The sequence below is a fragment of the Stenella coeruleoalba genome (genome assembly GCF_951394435.1).
Source record: "Stenella coeruleoalba genome assembly, chromosome: 5".
Taxonomy (NCBI): Eukaryota; Metazoa; Chordata; class Mammalia; order Artiodactyla; family Delphinidae; genus Stenella; species Stenella coeruleoalba.
In genome coordinates, this window is record NC_137150.1 from 135,536,350 (window position 1) to 135,555,289 (window position 18,940).

The 18,940-nt window shown below is 46.3% G+C and overlaps 1 protein-coding gene across 4 annotated transcripts in view; it reads left to right on the forward strand.

The window, feature by feature from the left end:
- DOP1B (DOP1 leucine zipper like protein B) overlaps nucleotides 1-18,940 on the forward strand; it is a 109,041-nt gene that overhangs the window by 14,460 nt on the left and 75,641 nt on the right. For all 4 annotated transcript variants that reach the window (XR_013828300.1, XM_079921239.1, XM_079921241.1 and 1 more), the window contains one exon: nucleotides 18,416-18,597. Coding sequence is in view for 3 of the 4 variants with exons in the window: in XM_079921239.1 (XP_079777365.1) it covers nucleotides 18,416-18,597 (182 nt within the window). In the remaining variant the exon portion in view is untranslated. The remainder of the gene's footprint in view (nucleotides 1-18,415; nucleotides 18,598-18,940) is intronic.

The window sequence follows — 18,940 nt, forward strand, 5'->3', positions numbered from 1 at the left end:
GCTGAGTCTCACCTGGATCCTGACGTTTACCCGAGCCCTGATAACTGCTTCTCTGTTAAATAGCATTAGTTCAGATAAAGCCTCTTTGGTTTGGGGTCTTTGTTAGTTTGCTAGGGCTGCCATAACAAAATACCACAGACTGGGTGGCTGCAAGGACAGAACTTGATTTCCTCGAAGGTCTGGGGGCCGGACGTCCAAGATCAAGGTGTCGGCAGATTTGGTTTCTTCTGAGGCCTCTGTCCTTGGCTTGCCGACGGCTGCCTGTCGCTGTGTCCTCTTCTCCTTGTGTGTCTGTGTCCTAATCTCCTCTTCTTAGAAGGCCACCAGTCAGTCATATTGGACACCACCTATATGACCTCATTTTACCTTGGTCACCTCTTCAAGGACCCTGTCTCCAAATACATCCACATTCTGAGGTACCGGGGATCAGGGTTTCAACATACGAATCTTGGGGACACAGTTCAGCCCAAAACAGGGTATGATAATGAACTGCAATTTGTCCCTCCACATATGAACTGTTTAAAAAAGTTCATTTCCGGTGGAAGCCCAGGTGGCTTTTCATCACGTGCCTCATGGAAGAGTAGAGCGTTATTTATTTAATCTTTTTTTACTGCCCTGGAGCACTGTGGAGAACTTCAGCTCTGGTGTGTGTAGTAATACAGGATGTGCCCGGAACTTCCGAGTCCCTCAGGGCAGCCTTCCGACTGCCTCAGTCCACTGGGGCTGCTGTGACAATACCACAGCCTGGGGGGCTTATCGACAACAGACATTTATTTCTCACTGTTCTGGAGGCTGAAGCCAAGGTCAAGGTGTAGGCAGATTCAGTGTCTAGTAAGGGCCCTCTTCCTCGTTCACATTGGCTGTCTTCGGTTGTGTCCTCACGTGGTGGAAGGGGCAGAGATCCCACTCTCGAGGGCTCCACCCTCACGACCTAATCACCTCCCAAAGGCCCACCTCCTAAGACCTTCACACGGGGGGACACAGACATTTAGACCATGACCCTGATGACTTGTGCCCCACGTGACTGCACCTCAGCGGCTCTGCACCAGCTTCTTTGTGGGGCTCTTTGCGGGGTGTCTTTTAGGGGAGTCCAGCCCTCCAGGTTGGGCTTCCCCATCTGTCTCCCTGTGAGGACCCTTGCAGTCCTCCTCCCACTGAGACACAGTCAGAATTGCTGCCCGTGATCCCTGCTGGACCAGACTCTGCTTAGCAAGTGAGCTGGAGTCAGGCCATGAGCCCCTCTCAGCCCACGTGATGCCTGCTTCCATCTTGTCGACTCACTTCTGGGCCCCCATCTGGTAGAGAAATGGTGTCTCAGCTTAGGGCATTTATTTTAGTCATTTTCCAGCAACCTATTGCTGCTGTCTGGGGTGGTGACCTTGAGGGTAGAAGGTGTCAGATAAATGGGGTGTCAGGGTCATATTGGAAAGTCATGGGCCTAAATGCCTTCTGAGAAGAGACCAAACTTAAAGGATGTTGTTGGCAATTACTGACTCCTTCCACCTGTAAATAAAGTAGATCCTGCACCTCTGCCGGAGAGTGGTGCGCGCAGCGCCCACTTGTTTCTGGCAGTGTTCTGATCTTCTTGGCACTGGGACTTGAGAGATGCAGCTAATAGAACTCCCGTTCCTAATGCGTGAAGGCTGCCCCATCCTGTGCCACTGTTCTATCATCCTTCTTTTTGTGGGTGATGCCCTAGGCGGCATCATTGCTTCTTACCCTACCCCAGGTTCTCCAGAAGGAGCTGAGAACTGGCAGGTGCTTTGCTGTTCAGTGTTGAGAGAATGGCCTCACTGTGAGCCACTCAGACACCATAAGGCTGACATGGTCCTTCTGGAAAAGTGCATTTCTTTTTGCTGAAGGGAGTCTGGTAGGCTGCCAATAATTGATAGCTAGGATAATCTATTTATTTTGCATCTGAGCCAAGGATTTTTTTCTTTTTTTTTTTTTTTTTTGCTGGTCTTCCTTTCAGATCTGCTGGAGGGATGGAAATAGTCCAGATTTGGACAGGCGAATTAGTCTTCCAGTAATCTTATGACAAAAGCTCATCTGAAAAAAAAAAAAGGCTCATCTAGCAGAAGTGAGTTTATGGATAAGGAAAAGGGCTGTGGTTTCCTTGCGTGTTATAAACACTATCAAAAAGGCTAAGAAACCAGAAATATCATGTCAGGACTGAACTGTGTCGTCCCCCCCAATCCCCGCCTCAACCACCAAATGCATACATCAGAGCACCCCCTAGTGTGACCGTATCTGGAGACAGGTTTTCAGGACGTAAGGTTAAATGAAGTCATAAGCGTGAGGCCCTAATCCAGTAGGACTGTGGCCTTAGAAGAGCGAGCTCTCCCCTCCACATGAGGACACAGCGAGAAGGCACCATCTACAAACCAGGAGGAGAACTGAGTCAGTCGGTACCTTGATCTGAGACTTCCAGTCTCCAGAATGGTGAGAAATACATTTCTGTTGTTTAAACCACCTAACCTGTGGTATTTTGTTACGGCAAACTAATACAGAAGGAAATAAGTTTAAGCTGGGCTATTTTTCAAAAAGGACGACTGATTGAACATGAACACCGATATACAAGCTTGCATCTGAGCAGGCATTCCCATTTAGTTATCTTTTTAAATGGTCTTCTCTTTTTTCCCTTTTTTTTTTTTACAATTTTGTTGTACAATAAACTACACGTATATAAAGTGTATAATGGATGAGTTCTGATGTGTGGATATCCCTATGAAACCATCACCATATAAGATAATGAGCATGTATCCGTCACCCCCAGAAGTTTCTTCCTGGCCTTTTGTGGTCCCTCCTCCCTCCCTCCCCTCTCTCCCCCATCCCCAGGCAACTGCTGATCTGCCTTCTATCACCATCGACTAGTTTGCATTTTCTAAAATTTTATATAAACAGACTCATACGGTATATACTTTTTTTTTTTCCTGGTCTGCTTTCTTTCGCTCAGCCAAGCTATTCTGAGAGTCATCCAAGCCCTATGTATTGATAGTTTTTGCCTTTTTACTACTGAGTAGAGTTTTGTGGATATACACCATTTATTTATCCATTTGCCTGTTAATGGACATCGAGTTGCTTCCAGTAGGTATATATTTAACTTTAAAAAACTGCCAAATTGGGCTTCCCTGGTGGCGCAGTGGTTGAGAGTCCGCCTGCTGATGCAGGGGACACGGGTTCGTGCCCCGGTCCGGGAAGATCCCACATGCCGCGGGGCGGCTGGGCCCGTGAGCCATGGCCGCTGAGCCTGCGTGTCCGGAGCCTGTGCTCCGCAACGGGAGAGGCCACAGCAGTGAGAGGCCCGCGTACCGCAAAAAAAAAAAAAAAAAAAAAACCTGCCAAATTGTTTTCCAAAGTGTCATTTTACACCAGCAGTTACGAGGACTGCAGTTCTTCCGTATTCTTGCCAACACTTGGTATGGGCAGTCTTTTTTTTAATTGAAGTATAGTTGATTTCCAATATTTTATTAGTTTCAGTTGTACAGCATAGTGATTCAGTATTTTTACAGATTATACTCCATTAAAAGTTATTACAGGATAATGGCTTTAATTCCCTGAACTGTACAATATATCATTGTTGCTTATCTATTTTATACATAATAGTTTGTATCTCTTAATCCCATACCCCTAATTTGCCCCTCACCCCTTTCCTCTTCCCTTTGGTAACCACTAGTTTGTTTTCTATATCTGTGAGTCTGTTTCTGTTTTAGGTATACATTCGTTTGTATTTTGTTTAGATTCCACATATAAGTGATATCACAACACTTGTCTTTCTCTCTCTCTGACTTATCTCACTAAGAATAATATTCTGTAGGTCCATCCACATTGCTGAAAATGGCAGAAATTCATTCTTTTTTTCAGTTGAGTAATATTCCATTGTGTGTTTATATGTGTATATATCACTGTGTGTATATCTTCTGTATCCACACCACATCTTCTGTATCCATTCGTCTGTTGATGGGCATTTAGGTTGCTTCCATGTCTTGGCTATTGTAGACAGTGCTGCTGTGAACATTGGGGTACATGTATCTTTTCAAATTAGTGTTTTCATTTTATCCAGCTATATACTCAGGAATAGAATTGCTGGATCATATGGTAACTCTGTTTTTAGTTTTAGTTTAGGGACCTCCACACTGTTTTCCATAGTGGCTGCACCAACTTACATTCCCACCAACAATGTATGAGGGTTCCCTTTTCTCCACATCCTAGCTAGCATTTATTTGTAAACTTTTTGATGATAGCCACTCTAACAGGTATGAGGTGATACCTCATTGTGGTTTTGATTTGAATTTCTCTAATAATTAGCCATGTTGAGCATCTTTTCATGTGCCTGTTAGCCATCTGTATGTTTTCTTTGGAAAAATGTCTGTTGAGGTCTTCTGCCTGTTTTTTTGATTGGGCTGTTTGTGGGTTTGTTTTTCTTTCTTTCTTTTTTTTTTTTTTTTGATATTGAGTTGTCTGAGCTCTTTGTATATTTTGGATATTAACCTCTTGTCAGTGATATCATTTCCAAACATTTTCTCCCATTCTGTAGGTTGTCTTTTTGTTTTGTTGTTGGTTTCCTTTGCTGTACAAAAGCTTTTAAGTTTAATTACGTCCCACTTGTTTATTTTTGCTTTTATTTCTTTTGCCTTAAGAGGCAGATCCAGAAAAGTATTGGTATGATTTATGGCAGAGTGTTCTGCCTATGTTCTCTTCTAAGAGTTTTACAGTTTCAGGTCTTTACATTTAATCCATTTTGGTCTTTAATCCATTTTGAGTTTATTTTTCTATATAGTGTGAGGTAATATTCTAATCTCATTGTTTTACATGTGGCTGTGCAGTTTTCCCAGCAACACTTATTGAAGAGACTGTCTTTTCTCCATTGTATAGTCTTGCCTTCTTTGTCATAGATTAATTGACCATAGGTGTGTGGGTCTATTTCTTGGCCCTTTATTCTGTTCCATTGATCTGTGTGTCTGTTTTTGTGCCAGTACTATGCTGCTTTGATTACTGTAGCTTTGTAGTATAGTCTGAAGTTTGGGAGGGTGATTCCTCTAGCTTTGTTCTTTTTTTCTCAGGATTGCTCTGGCAATTCAGGGTCTTTGTGGTTCCATGTGAATTTTAGGATTATTTGTTCTAGATCTGTGAGAAATGTCCTGGGTAACTTGATAGGGATCACATTCAATCTGTAGATTGCTTTGGGTAGTATGGCCATTTTCACAGTATTAATTCTTCCAATCCAAGAGCACGTGGGTTCGATCCCTGGTCGGAGAACTAGATCCCATATGCATGCCACAACTAAGAGATCCTGCATGCCGCAACTAAAGATTCTGTATGCTGCAATGAAGATCTGGCCCAGCCGAAATAAATAAATGTTAAAAAAAGAAAGTTCATGATCATTGTAAATTTTTGTTTTGTTTTTAAAATTATTTTTTGGCTGCATTGGGTCTTCGTTGCTGCGCATGGGCTTTCTAGTTGCGGTGAGCGGGGGCTACTCTTCATTGCGGTGCGGGCTTCTCATTGCAGTGGCTTCTCTTGTTGTGGAGCATGGGTTCTAGGCACGCGGGCTTCAGTAGTTGTGGTACGTGGGCTCAGTAGTTGTGGCTCACGGGCCATAGAGCGCAGGCTCAGTAGTTGTGGCACACAGGCTTCATTGCTCCATGGCAGATGGGATCTTCCCGGACCAGGGCTCGAACCTGTGTCCCCTGCATTGGCAGGTGGATTCTTAACCACTGCACCGTCAGGGAAGCCCTGTAAATTTGTTTTAGTCCTATGGAAATACAGCACAAAGAGAGCTCTGAAAATCTGCACTGTTTCTTTGTATGTAATAGCAAAAAAAATTGGAAATGACCACCCTCAGTAGGGGAGTGGCAGTAGGATAAAACATGACACAACAGCATCCAACTGTAGTTACTAACTCGAAACTACATATGCAGCATCCAACTGTAGTTACTAACATGAAAGATGCCCACAGTAAAGTAAGGGGGCAAAAAAAGACAGGTCAAACCGTTCATGTATAGCGGTGTTGTGTGTGTGTGTGTGTTTGTGTGTGTGCGTGTGTGTGTATGTGTTTATGTAAAAGAAGAAAGGAGTGAAAGGGGATTGTATAGGAGTGGACAAGATCTAGAAGCCCTTTGTTGTTGGCCTAGTTTGCTTCCAGTTTTCATAACTCTAAAGGAGGCTCTAATGAGCATCTTTCTGCCTGTGGCTATTTTTGTAAGGTATGTCTCCCGTGGTGGAGCTGCTATGTCAGTGAATGTAGAGTTAAATCTCTGGACACACAGCTTTATTTTGTGTGGACTTTATTTTGCTCCACTAATTAAATTGTCTGCACGGTGCCAGAGCCATGCCTTTCAGCTGCTGTGTTTACGTCTTTATCTGGCAGGAACATGCTCTCCACCCCAGCCTAACCACTCTTCTATTCCAGAATTTTTCTACCATTCCCAGACAGTCTTCTTCCAGATGAACTTCAGAATCATTTGCAAAGTTTTTTAAAACTCTTATGGGGCTTCCCTGGTGGCGCAGTGGTTGAGAGTCTGCCTGCCGATGCAGGGGACGTGGGTTCGTGCCCCGGTCCGGGAAGATCCCACATGCCGCGGAGCGGCTGGGCCCGTGAGCCATGGCCGCTGAGCCTGCGCATCCGGAGCCTGTGCTCCGCAACGGGAGAGGCCACAACAGTGAGAGGCCCGCATACTGCAAAAAAAAATAAAATAAAAAGCATTCACTTAGGTTCCTAAGCATTGAATTGTTCTTCTTATGTAAGTCCTTCTTGTGTCTTAAATATATTAGAATTTATACATGTATTTCTGCTGTTATCAGTGAGGTTATTTTCCACTATATGTTTTAACTGGTTGTTGCCACGCAGGAAACTATCAATTTATAGAATTTGGAAACCAGCCAACCTAGTGAATTTATTTCTAAGTTTTTTCAGCTAATTGTGTTGAGTTCTTTGGGTAGACAGGTGTACATATCATCAACCAGTCCTGAGTTTGTGTTTTTTCCCAGTGTTTTGTTAGCATTTTCTGGAATAAGGTTAAATAATAATGATACTGTCAGTGTATCAGTAACACTAATGTTAGCTGCTGTAACAAAGAAGTCCAAAAATTCAGTGCCACCATAAGACTGAAGTTTCTCGCTCATGGATCAGTTCTGCATGCTGGTCCAGATTGGGCAGCTCTCTTCCATATGGTCATTCCAGAGACTCAAGCCAGGGACTCTGCCATCTTTAACACATGCCTTCCAGAGCTGCTCTATTCACTGCCGCTCTGTCCCACAGGAAGGAGGAAGAGCATGTAGGTGCATGCTTAGACCTTAATGGCCCATGTTACTTCCACTCATATCTTCAAGGGAGAAAAATATCGGCTGGTCCAGCAGCCCTGGCCCAGCTGTACCCTTTAGCACAGGAGGGGACTTGATTTAGGTGGGCGGTCCCCATCCCTGCTCCTACCTGGTGTGCACTGATCTTAATGGGAGTGCCTCAGCCCTGCAGATCCATCGTATTGCTTGTCTCATCAGGGATAAGCTTGTTCCTTATTTACTAACCTTAATAACTTCTTATCTTTATATGACAAGAAACATATGTCATTTCACTGCCTCATCAGTTTGTAAGGTGTTCATTGTGTTTTTCCCAAGCAGCACAGTTCTGCCCTACATTTTACTCACGTGCTTTTGGTGATTATTATCTGGCTTAAGCCAGATTCTCCCAGTGCCTGAGATATGTCTTGGAAGTAAATTTGTTGGAAGGTGTGCTGATTCAGATGTTGTGGGGTGAAGGAAGGAACACCGAGCTTGGGGGCAGAGCACCAGGGTTCATGGTCAGACTGACCACTTCTCAGTTTGGGGCAGACGTGCTGGTTGCCACCCACTCACCCCCCTCTTCCTTCTTGTCAAAAGAACCCAGGTATGTGTAGGGGTCAGGTGGTAAAGTGCTACAGGGTGGTAGCCCCCGTCTTCCAGCCCCACTGGTGAATATTATTGTTTGAGGACTTAATCCTAGTCATTCTATTTTCCTATAGACACAGGCACATGACCTTGTCTGGCCATGAGATGTGGCCGGCCGGCTTCTGGAAAGGATTTCCTCTAATACAGAGAGACAAAAAAAGGAACAAACTTTTTTTTTTTTACTGCTCTCTGTAGCCATGTAAGAATTTAATGCCTGATATGTGACAGATATCTGAGGTTATGGCAGGAAAAGACTGAAGATAAGTCAATTCACCGTTGGGAGCATATAAGCATGAAAAGGTTTGGGTTCTTTTAGGATGTTGTTGAGCCCTTGCATGAACCAAACGCAGAAGTAGGCTCTTCTAGACCGGGGTTTCTCAGCCTCGGCACTGGTGACCTTCTCCGATGGGGCTGGGGTGCTGTCCTGTGCATTGTAGGGTGCTTATCAGCGTCTTGGTCTCTGTCCCCCAGATGCCAGGAGCACCCCATCTCCCCTACTGTGACAGCCAGAAATGTCTCCAGACGTTGTCCAATGTCCCTTGGGGGAAAAATTACCCCAGTTTGAGAACCACTGCTTTGGACTTTTGGTTGTGAGGTGGCAGATTTCTCCACTGAGACTTGTATAGTCAGATATCCTGTTCTTTACATCCAAAAGCTTCCTAACTGATCTGCAGCCTTGGACCATCCTTAACCCAGGGGAGCCTGTTTCCTCTGCGAGCTGATGCAGGCACACTTGTTTCTTGACAATAGAGGGGTGTGTGTGCCCTGAAACGTGCAGCATGTCCTGTGCTGATCTGTGCCCTTGCCGTTGGCATTCCTGTGGTTCTCGCTGGAATCAGGCCTTTCTGGAGTAGCTGCCGATGATTTCCTGTCTCCCCATCTGCGCAGGTTTCATCCTAAGTACGGAACCTCCTCATATTTCTGAGGAGATCGTGTTCTTCCAGCACCTGCTTTATGCCAGCCACACGTCTGCCTCTCGGTTCTGAGTGTCCCAGGCAATTTTACAGCTGCTGGGGTTTGGAGAGGAGAGGCAGCGTTCTCGTTATTTTTCACACCTAGAATCCTCCAAAATCAGTGCCCTGTGACTCCTTTTACTGATAAAGACACCGAATGAAGCTCAAACTCTTCTGCGTACAGTGTTTCAGCCCAGCCAGCGCCCCTGCAAAGCCCACGGGGCTGGGGGGTGGCACGTGGACATGAGGGAGGGCCGAGGACCGGCACTGCATTCAGCAAAGAATAAAGTCTGGAAACAGAAAGCGCTGGGAAGCATCACAGTAGCCCCTGAAGTTCCTACGTGGGAGACAGGGGACGTAGGTGTCAATGGTGAGAGCGAGTGACTTTTACAATCTAAATGTAATAAATTCAGAAGGGGGAGAAGAGCCATGTTTGAGCACGTGTGTTGTAGCCTGCCTTCTGTGAGGTAGCGAAGCGTTTGTTGTGATGTTTCAAGACGTGGTTTTCTGACCTAGCGTTAGATTCCTGAGTCGTGTTAGCCAGGAGCCTGGGATGGCCCCCGGTGCTATGTCCCACGTGCGTGTGCATGTGTGTGTACATGTGGGTACGTGTGTGTGATCCTGATGCCCTGGGGGGTGGAAGTGGAGTGAATACCCTGGACGCCTCTGCTCCCTTTGGAGTCTGACCTGCAGGACCAGCCTGTGAGTAGGTAGCGGCGAGTTTTCTTCGTGAGAAGCTGGGGTGTCGGCGCGGGCAGCAGCTTGTGACAGGCTGGACGGCTGATGAGGGCCCGAGCCCGGCTCCGACCCAGGTCCGCCAGTCCCGAGCCTGTGCTCTTCATCCTGTTGCCCCTGCCGTTGCCTTCCTGATCTTTCTCAGGAGTTAGGCCAGCAAAGCATTCCCTCTGCAGCAGAGCCCTCCAGGTAAACTGATAAAAATGAGTTTCTGAAACTGCCGAGCCGAGGCCCAGGCCCAGGGCTCGATCAGGTGGTTCTTCCCGCAGATGGTTAGTTACTGCCACCCTGTGCCCCGCGGCCGAGGCCTGGCCTGGGGGCTGCTGCCCTCACCTCTCAGCCACGTTTTGTAAGGTCTCCGGGCGTGTAGATGCTCAGCCTTCAGTCGTCCTCCTACGCAAGCAGCATGGTATTTGTTCAGAAAGTGCAAGTTAATATAAGCTACAACAATAAGGTAAAACTGATGCAAAAGAAATAATTTTTAGAAAATTAAAAGAAAAAAATGTGTTCTAATGGGTCTCTGATGCAGGCGGTTGAGTGAGCCAGAGGCCCCAGTGCCCAGAGGCAGCTTCAGAGCAGGCTGGGACTGTGGGACGCGGATGAGAGTTGACTCATTGGGTGCACGGCCCTGCAGGTTTGCTGTAAGCGTCGAACAGAAGGAAGCAGCACAGTGATTCTCCGGTCGGTGACCTTTTTGAGAAGGAAGCTCTTCCTTTACAAAGGAGTTGTACTGGTGTCATTCCCCCAGTTAAACCAAAGCTGGCCTCACTTTGCGAAGGAAGCTCTTCCTTTACAAAGGAGTTGTACTGGTGTCATTCCCCCGGTTAAACCAAAGCTGGCCTCACTGGCTACCTGTGGATCCCAGCTCCCTGAATCGGCTCTCAGGGGCCTTGACGAGGTGCCAGTCTCCCCACCTGTCTCCTTCCCTCCCTCGCCCCCCCAAGCTGCTGCGGTGGCTCGGTCACTGCCACTTCCGGGAAGGCCCGATGTTGCCCGGTGTGGCCTACTTTAATATGGGAAGTCCTGGCCAGTTCGTTATTGCTCAGTGTCTGTTCTGTTTTTATTCTGTCGGAAGGGCAGAATTGCTGTTGCGGTCCTCTGGCAAGTATTAAATGAGTGTTCGAGCTTGTGCCAACTGGCCAGTCCTATTCACTGTTCAGCTTCCTTTTTGTGGCATGAAATGAACATCCTTATAAAGATGACTGACTTCCAGAAGGAAGACATGCCAGTACTTTACCATTTGCTTGATGAGAGCCATGCTTTTAAATTGGCTTCCTTACATCCTTTATAGACAAGCATGAGGCATTCTGAGGTCAGTGCTATCACTGGGAGAGCAGGTCTGGGCTGTCTCTTCTGGGAACTTTTATCTATCTATCTATTTATTTAATTTTTATTGGATTATAGTTGATTTACAATGTTGTGTTCGTTTCTGCTGTACAGCAAAGTGAATCAGTTATACATATATCCACTCTTTTTTATATTCTATTCCCATATAGGTCATTACAGAGTACTGAGTAGAGTTCCCTGTGCTATAAGTAGGTCTTTATTAGTTATCTGTTTTATATATAGTAGTGTGTATGTGTTCTCTTTTGGGCACTTTTAAAGGAAACATTTAAAAATTCATTTGAAAGGCTAGAGCATTTTAAAATATAATTTAACTCCCCTCACCCATATTGTTAAATTACCCTAAAGTTTTTAAAATTGTGATAAAATACATATAACATAAAATTTATCATCTTAACCATTTTTAAGTGTATTAAGTTAATTTTTGAGTCCTCGGGCTACCCTTTTGGAATTTTTAATCATGGTTTTTACATAGAACCGTTCTAAATCATGCTGAGTCCTGGAGAATATCAGACTGTCAGACTGTATAATGTCAGAGTAAAACAAAGTGAAACGTAGACATTGCCTTGGGTGGAGTGAAGTGAGACACTTCCTGGTCTCTATTCGCAGGGCTCAGATGTGGTTCAAACTCTTTTTTTTTAAGCTTACATTTTGTATTTTATTACTTTGTCCTAAGGTCAGTCTGCTAAGCCTATGAACACAATGAGGTTAAAAATATTGTAATTATATCTTAAGGAATACTTTTAAAATAGTATAGTGCCTGGGTGAAATAAATAAGGAAGTTTAATTTCCTGTCTAATCATATTTTTCCTTTCTGGTTAGCACATAAAAAAGTAATTTTGAAAGCATGGCTTCCTTGCCAATTCATCTGTTTCCCTGAGATATCTATTCTACAGTTGTAGAAGAACCTTTTTCTCTCTCTCTTTTTTTTAAGTATACATCCTTTTCATTCAGAGTTCAAACAAACAAACAAAATATATATATAGGTATATATACGTATATATATGTGTATATATACATAATATTAAGCTTACTGGCCAGTCACTTTGGGTTTCTGTTTTCCTGAAAAACACAACCTGGAAATATTCCCTGAGCTTTTCTCGCTGGAGAAGGCTCTTGCCAAAGCGAAATGCCCAGATGGAGGCTGGAGACAGGAAGGCAGAGTCAGGCCTTCCCTGACCTGAACCGGGTCCAGTCCTGGCAGCTCTTGAGCAGCTGGGAGAGGGGCATGAGGAGGGAATCAGGCATTTTCAACCCCTAAAGGGTGCGACTCAGTTCAAGGGGGCTATTTTGCCAATTCAGGGTTAAAAACTCTCACTCAGGACAGGCTGGACCCAGTCCCTGTGTCCCTTCAGGATTGTTAAAAGGAGGCCCTTTGTTCTCTGGTCGGGAAACAGTTTTCAGTTTAGTCCAAGGTGTGGACGTCACTCGGGAATTCATGTTCCTTGCAGCTCAAAGCCAGTGCGGCAAGAGCAGTTGGGGGAACACAGCGTTCATTTTTTTATTCTTTCTTGGTGGTAAAATATATGCAACATATGTTCAACTGTTTTAACTATTTTTGAGTGTACGGTTCAGTGGCATGCAGCGTGTTTCATTGTTGTGCAGCCGTCACCACCATTCATCTCCAGAACTTTTGCATCTTCCCGAGCTGGAAACTCACTCCCCATTTCCTCCTCCCCCAGCCCCCGGTCACACTGCTTTCCGTCTCTATGGATTGACTACTCTAGGGACCTCGTGTAAGTGGAATCATACAGTATCTGTCTTTTTGTGTCTGGCTTATTTCGCTTAGCACAGTGCTTTAAAGGTTCATCCAGGTTGTAGCACGTGTCAGAATTTCCTTCCTTTTTAAGGCTGAGTAATATTCCTTTGTGCGTATAGACCACATTTTGTTTATCCATTCATCCATGATGGGCACTTGGATGGTTTCCACTATTTGCCTATTGTGAATAATGCTGCAGTGAACATGGGTGTGCAAATATCTGTTTGAGCCCCTGCTTTCAGTTCTTTTGGGTGTGTGCCCAGAAGTGGGATTGCTGGATCAAACGGTAATTTGGTAAACAAAGCAAATGTTTAACATTTTGAGGAGCACTGCGGTCGCGCCATTTGACATTCCCACCAGCAGTGCACGGCACTCAGTTTTGAAACGTCCTAGGACAGGGCTGCTCTGAGTAGAATGTCTTCTTTTTCAAAAGCAGTGGCAGCTGAGGGCATCAGGCTTGATCCCACCTCCCAGGGAGGATGCAGCAGAACCCCTCCAGGTTCCTATTGAGGAGTGTCTTTGGGAGCCTAAGGTGGGCTGGCGGCGCTGGGCACTTCACTCGTGCCCAGGCCTGATGGCTTGGGCGCTGGCGTTGACAGCCCACAGGTAGAAGAGCTTCTGAATCGAGGGTGTCTGCCTGAAGAAAGCCACCGGGCTGAACCAGCACACGGAGCTTTGACTATGTAGCAGCCAGATGGGGAATGAATCATTATAGCTAACGATCTCATTCTCTTTTAAGTATGCCCTAAAAACATGAAGCTGTTTCCCCCATGGCCGTGCTTTAGTCCTCAGTGAGACAGAGGAAAAGTCTCACGTAGGTATAATTTGAGATGCTACTTAGTACTACTCAGGTAGAAGGTGTCTTTGAGTGGGACCCACACCCACTTCCTGTGTAAATTAAGTCACACTGGGGGAGGTGGCACCCTGTCTAGGGGGAAGCCTTTGTTTCCAAAAGTGCTTCCAATCTACTACATGGAAAACCTTTTCACCTGGCAATTCTGATCTCCAGTCTTACCACATTTTTTTTTTTTTAAGATTTTTTTTGATGTGGACCATTTGTAAAGTATTGAATTTGTTACAGCATTCCTTCTGTTCTGTGTTTTGGCGGTGTGGTTCTTTTTTTTTTTTTTTTGGTTTTTTGGCCACGAGGCATGTGGGATCTTAGCTCCCCAACCAGGGATGGAACCCACACCCCCTGCACTGGAAGGCGAAGTTTTAACCAGTGGACCGCCCCAGGGAAGTCCCTCCGGTCTTACCACTCGCAAAACATTTCTTTAGAGTTTTTTCATTAAATATCCTTTTAAAATAATATTTTCTTTCCTTTTTAATCTTAAATATTAATGACTATTTACCTTTTCCTTTGTTGCCTTAAAAAGAAATTTCAGGTTCTCCAACTCCACCTCTTATTATATGCAGATTTTTCTCCTTGTCTTCAGTGTCTCTTGGAATTCTCATCATCTGTTGGGTCCGCAGTTGATTTCATCTCCAAATATACAGCAGTTTGAGTTTTTCTTTTCTGATACAACGTATTCCTCAAACCTTCTTGTTAACACATCTAACTAGTGTCCTTGTCCGCTTTTGTGACAATAAAGGATATTATTTGTAAATGATTGGATTTCTGTCAGTTCTTTTAAAATGCAATGCATTTTGTCTCCATCTTTAAATCTGGTACTTAACAGTCAGCTTGTCATTATAATAAGAGGAGATGCTTGTTGATTGCTTGCTTTGTGGCAGGCCCTGAGCTAATTTCCTTAAGTGTGGTGTGTCATGATGCTTGACACTTCGTTAGGCACCATTATCCCTGTGAAACCGGAGCCCAGAAAGGTTAAGGGATTTACCCAACAGATGGTGGAACTGGAATTCCAGGCTCTGACCCCCAGGCTCACAAGCTTAAACCAGGCATTATAATAGCCGCAGTCTTGTTTGTTTGTTTAACCTGCGTGTTGAAGCACATATTAAGTGTCAGGCTCTGTGGGAAGTGTGTTAACAAAATCACTATGACCCAGGCACCATTTTAGCCCCATTATTCATGCTGAGAATGGTACAGAGGGGAATCAGTGTCATAGCTGCTCCAAGGAGCAGCCTTGCAAATCCTGTCCGGCCAAATCCTGACTGTAGGTTGGATGAAACCAGTTCGTGATCTCTGGGTGTCTCTGCTCTACTCCGGAACCTGTGTGCTTTGATCTAACTTACCGATCTGATGGGTGAAAAGTATGGCATTTCATAGTAGTTTTTTTGTTTTGTTTTAAAATTTTAATTTTATTTATTTTTGGCTGCATCGGGTCTTCCTTGCTGTGTGCGGGCTTTCTCTAGTTGTGGTGAGCGGGGGCTACTCTTCATTGCGGTGCGCGGGCTTCTCACTGCGGTGGCTTCTCTTGTTGTAGAGCACGGGCTCTAGCCACACGGGCTTCAGTAGTTGTGGCACGCGGGCTCAGTAGTTATGGCACATGGGCTTAGTTGCTCTGCAGCATGTGGGATCTTCCTAGACCAGGGCTCGAACCCGTGTCCCCTGCATTGGCAGGTGGATTCTTAACTACTGCGCCACCAGGGAAGTCCCTTGTAGTAGTTTTAATTTGCATCTTTTAAAGCAGGAAGGATGAGCATCTTCTCATTTTTCTAAGTATTATCTGGTTATATCCTTTGTTCTTCTCTGCATTTTCAAATCAGACAGCTTCCTTCATCTTCAGTGTACCTTTCCCTCAAGAGGCACTGACTCCCGGGCTCAGATATGCTGTGTTGCTTGGATTAACATGGACAGCATACAATGAACAATCCATTCCACATGTCCTGGTCATGCCCTCAGATTTTGGTTGTTTCTTATTCTAATTAAATTAAATGAGGTAACACATTTAAATGAGAAAGAAATAGCAACCCGCCTTGTTCATTTGTAATGAATGGTTGTGGTTCCTTGTAATTCCATTTATATGGGAAGAAGTGTATTCATCAGAATAGGAAAGGTTATGCCATGGTAACGAACAGTCCCCAAGCTCAGTGATTTTTACAGTATTGTTGAGTTCTGCCTCAGTGGGTCAGCGGGTGGTTTCTGCTCTCTTAATTTCTCAGGGACCCAAGCTGGGAGGGGCTCCAGTTCAACCTGTGTCTCCGTGATCTTAGAGGCCAGGAAAGAAAACCCACTGGGCTTTGAGTTGGCTTCTGAAGCCTGTGCCAGGAGTGACACATCATTCCACTCACCTCACTGGCCAGAGTAAGTCACGGTGCCACGCCTACATTCAAAAGGGCAGAGAAATGGGATCCTGCTGCTGTACAGCCCCAGTGAGCCAAACACTTTTGGATCCCACATGACCACCTTAGGAGCTGCAGCCCATCCTTTGCGCCTCAGTTAGCAAACGTCTTTAGACTATGCTGAGCAAAAGTGAGATGGTGACTTAAAAAGCAAGAGCTCGGGGCTTCCCTGGTGGCGCAGTGGTTGAGAGTCCGCCTGCCGATGCAGGGGACACGGGTTCGTGCCCCGGTGCAGGAAGATCCCACATGCAGCGGAGCGGCTGGGCCCGTGAGCCATGGTCACTGAGCCTGCGCGTCCGGAGCCTGTGCTCTGCAACGGGAGAGGCCACAACAGTGAGAGGCCCGCGTACCGCAAAAAAAAAAAACCCGAAAAGCAAGAGCTCTGCCTGACAAACATAACAGGTGAGGACAGAGCTTAGTTCTCCTCTGAGGTCATGGAGAAAGCCCACAGCTGCAGTATCGCTAAGCCAGTGAGCCACAGACATGGTTTCCTAAAAGCTGTGTCGTCAGGACTGGCCAGCTGATACTTGTTGAAACTGGGTGATGGGTACTTTGCTGTTCTACCTGCTTTTCTGTATGTTTGAAAATGTCCATAATAAAACGCACTCTTTCCTGTGCATTTCCCACAGTCGTTTCCTCTCTTCCTCGACACCTCAGTTCTTACCCACATGTGTTTCCAGGTCACCGCCTCAATTTTTCTTTTTGACACGAGCACATTAAAAAAATTATTTTGTTGGCTTGCCCTTTATTTTAAGCTATCAGACTCTTACAAATAATAGTATAAGGTATTTCTTGACGACCTCTAGGTATAGCTGGTTTTTTAGTTGTAGTTTTATTGAATTTGAGAGTTCAATTAGACCACATGCTTCTGATGGAAAATATTATTTTGCTTCTTTTCCTTTTATCTCCTCCGTAACCTCATTATGCAGGATCCCATTTCTCTGCCCCTTTAAACATAGGCGTGGCACCGTGACTTGCTCTGGCCAGTGAGATGAGTGGAATGATGTGTCCCTTCTGGCACCGGCTTTAGAAGTCAACTCAAAGCCCAGTGGGTTTTCTTTCCCGGCCTCTAAGATCACGGAGACCCCTCCGTGAGCTGAAACCCCTCCTAGCCTGGGTCCCTGAGAAGTTACAGAGAGCAGTGTGTGTTTTAGAGGGGGATCATTTTCTTCGCTCCTAGGAAGAAAGCTGTCATGGCCCTAAGACCACATGGTCCGGGGGCAGCGGTTCTGACACACGTCCTGTGACGGTCTTGCGGGATGCCTGCCTTGTAGGAGGCAGGTGCAGAGGGCCGAGAACAGCAGAGGAGGAAGATCTTGGGTGCGCACCCAAGTAGCTCACCACCGAGCTCAGCCCTGAAGCTCATGGTCATTAGCGCCGCACGCGAGTCGGTGACGTGTGCACTTGGAACCGGGTGGAGCACCAATAAACGTGTTCCCCGCCTAGAGTTGGGGACCATTCTGCCTCGGCGAGTTGGGTGCACAGCTGAGTCTCCCATGAGGAAAACGTTCAGGCAGAGCCTGCACGAGGCGGGCAGGAGCCACAGGTGGACCTGTGCTCTTAGGAAGCTTGAAGCTGAAGCATTAATACATGGAGCAGGTGAATCGGGCAGGAGTCACACCGTGGAGGCCTTTGAGCAGCTTTTTAAGAAGCGTGGACTTTACCCTGTCGGCTTTCAGTAAATATTTGTATGGATTGTTTCACTGCAATGACAGACACTTGGGATAGAAGATTGAGTCATGAGGACCCACCCAGTGCTCTGCGTGTGGTCGCTCGATGCCGTGAAGAACGGCGTTGACCTACTCCCGACAGGGAGGTGCCCTGTTAGCAAGAAATCCGCCGACCGTGTTTCTCAGATGCGGCCAGTGCCCAGGGATGCTTTAGCGCAGGCCAGGCCTGTGTCCTGCTGGAGGAGGCCCAGCTCGGGGACTGTCATTCCGTGCCAACAGGGATCTGACTCCCTCCTGGGGAACTGAATGGTGAGGACGCAGGAGTCATGGCCTATAGGTGTGTCCCAGACACTCAGGGCCACCTGGCTGTGCAGCCAGGCTGGGATAATGATGGGGAAATCCAGGGCTTCCGTGGCACACAAACGAGGGTTTTCTTGCGGACGGGAGGTCTGTGTTCTGCTTAGTCTCATGTGTAGACTAAAGGCTTCCCCAGACAGAAGCACACGGTTCCATCAGAAACTGGCCTGACAGGGACAGCGTCCCTTTGAAGGGATGCAGGGTTTCCCTTCACTGCTGGGGGCTTCCCGGCCCCGTGTCCCTGATGCTGGCTCGTGGCCCCCCTCCCCAAGCCCTCCCGCGCAGTCCCTCTGTCCTCCTGTCCTGTCACGTCCCACCTCTTACAGCCACACCGGGTCCTGCGGGTGTCTTCCTGGCCTCGGCAGATGTCCTCTCCACAGTCAGTGTCACTGCTTTCGTCCTTATGTGCTTTTCCTCTTGTTTTCCAGGCTCTCCAGAGTAACCTGAGGTATTCGTTGCTGCCAAGACGGCTCATCATCAGCAAGAGATTAGCTCAGTGCCTGCATCCTGCTTTGCCCAGCGGCGTGCACTTAAAAGCCCTAGAAACCTATGAAATTATCTTTAAAATTGTGGGGACCAAATGGCTGGCCAAGGATTTGTTCCTATACAGGTACGATAGCATCCCCACCGTTTTACCTTTTTATTACCCAAGTAATCCATATTTCAGTTCACAAGATGAGAAAACGATAAACAAAAAAATACAGAGGGGTGTGTCAGTTCACCGTAAAGCCATCACAGAGGTCACCAGGGCTCACCTTCTGGAGTATGTCCTCCCTGACTTTTCTCTAAGTCGGAGTGTAACGTGCATACTGCCTGTCACCTGCTCTGGGCCAGCAGTTCATGGTGACCGTCTCCTGACAAGCGAGCATCTCCACCACCAGTGTGGATGGCTGGCTGGCTGCCTTTGAAAACCCCCTTGGGCTGGCCAGTCGCTTGGAGCTTCTGAGCAGGTG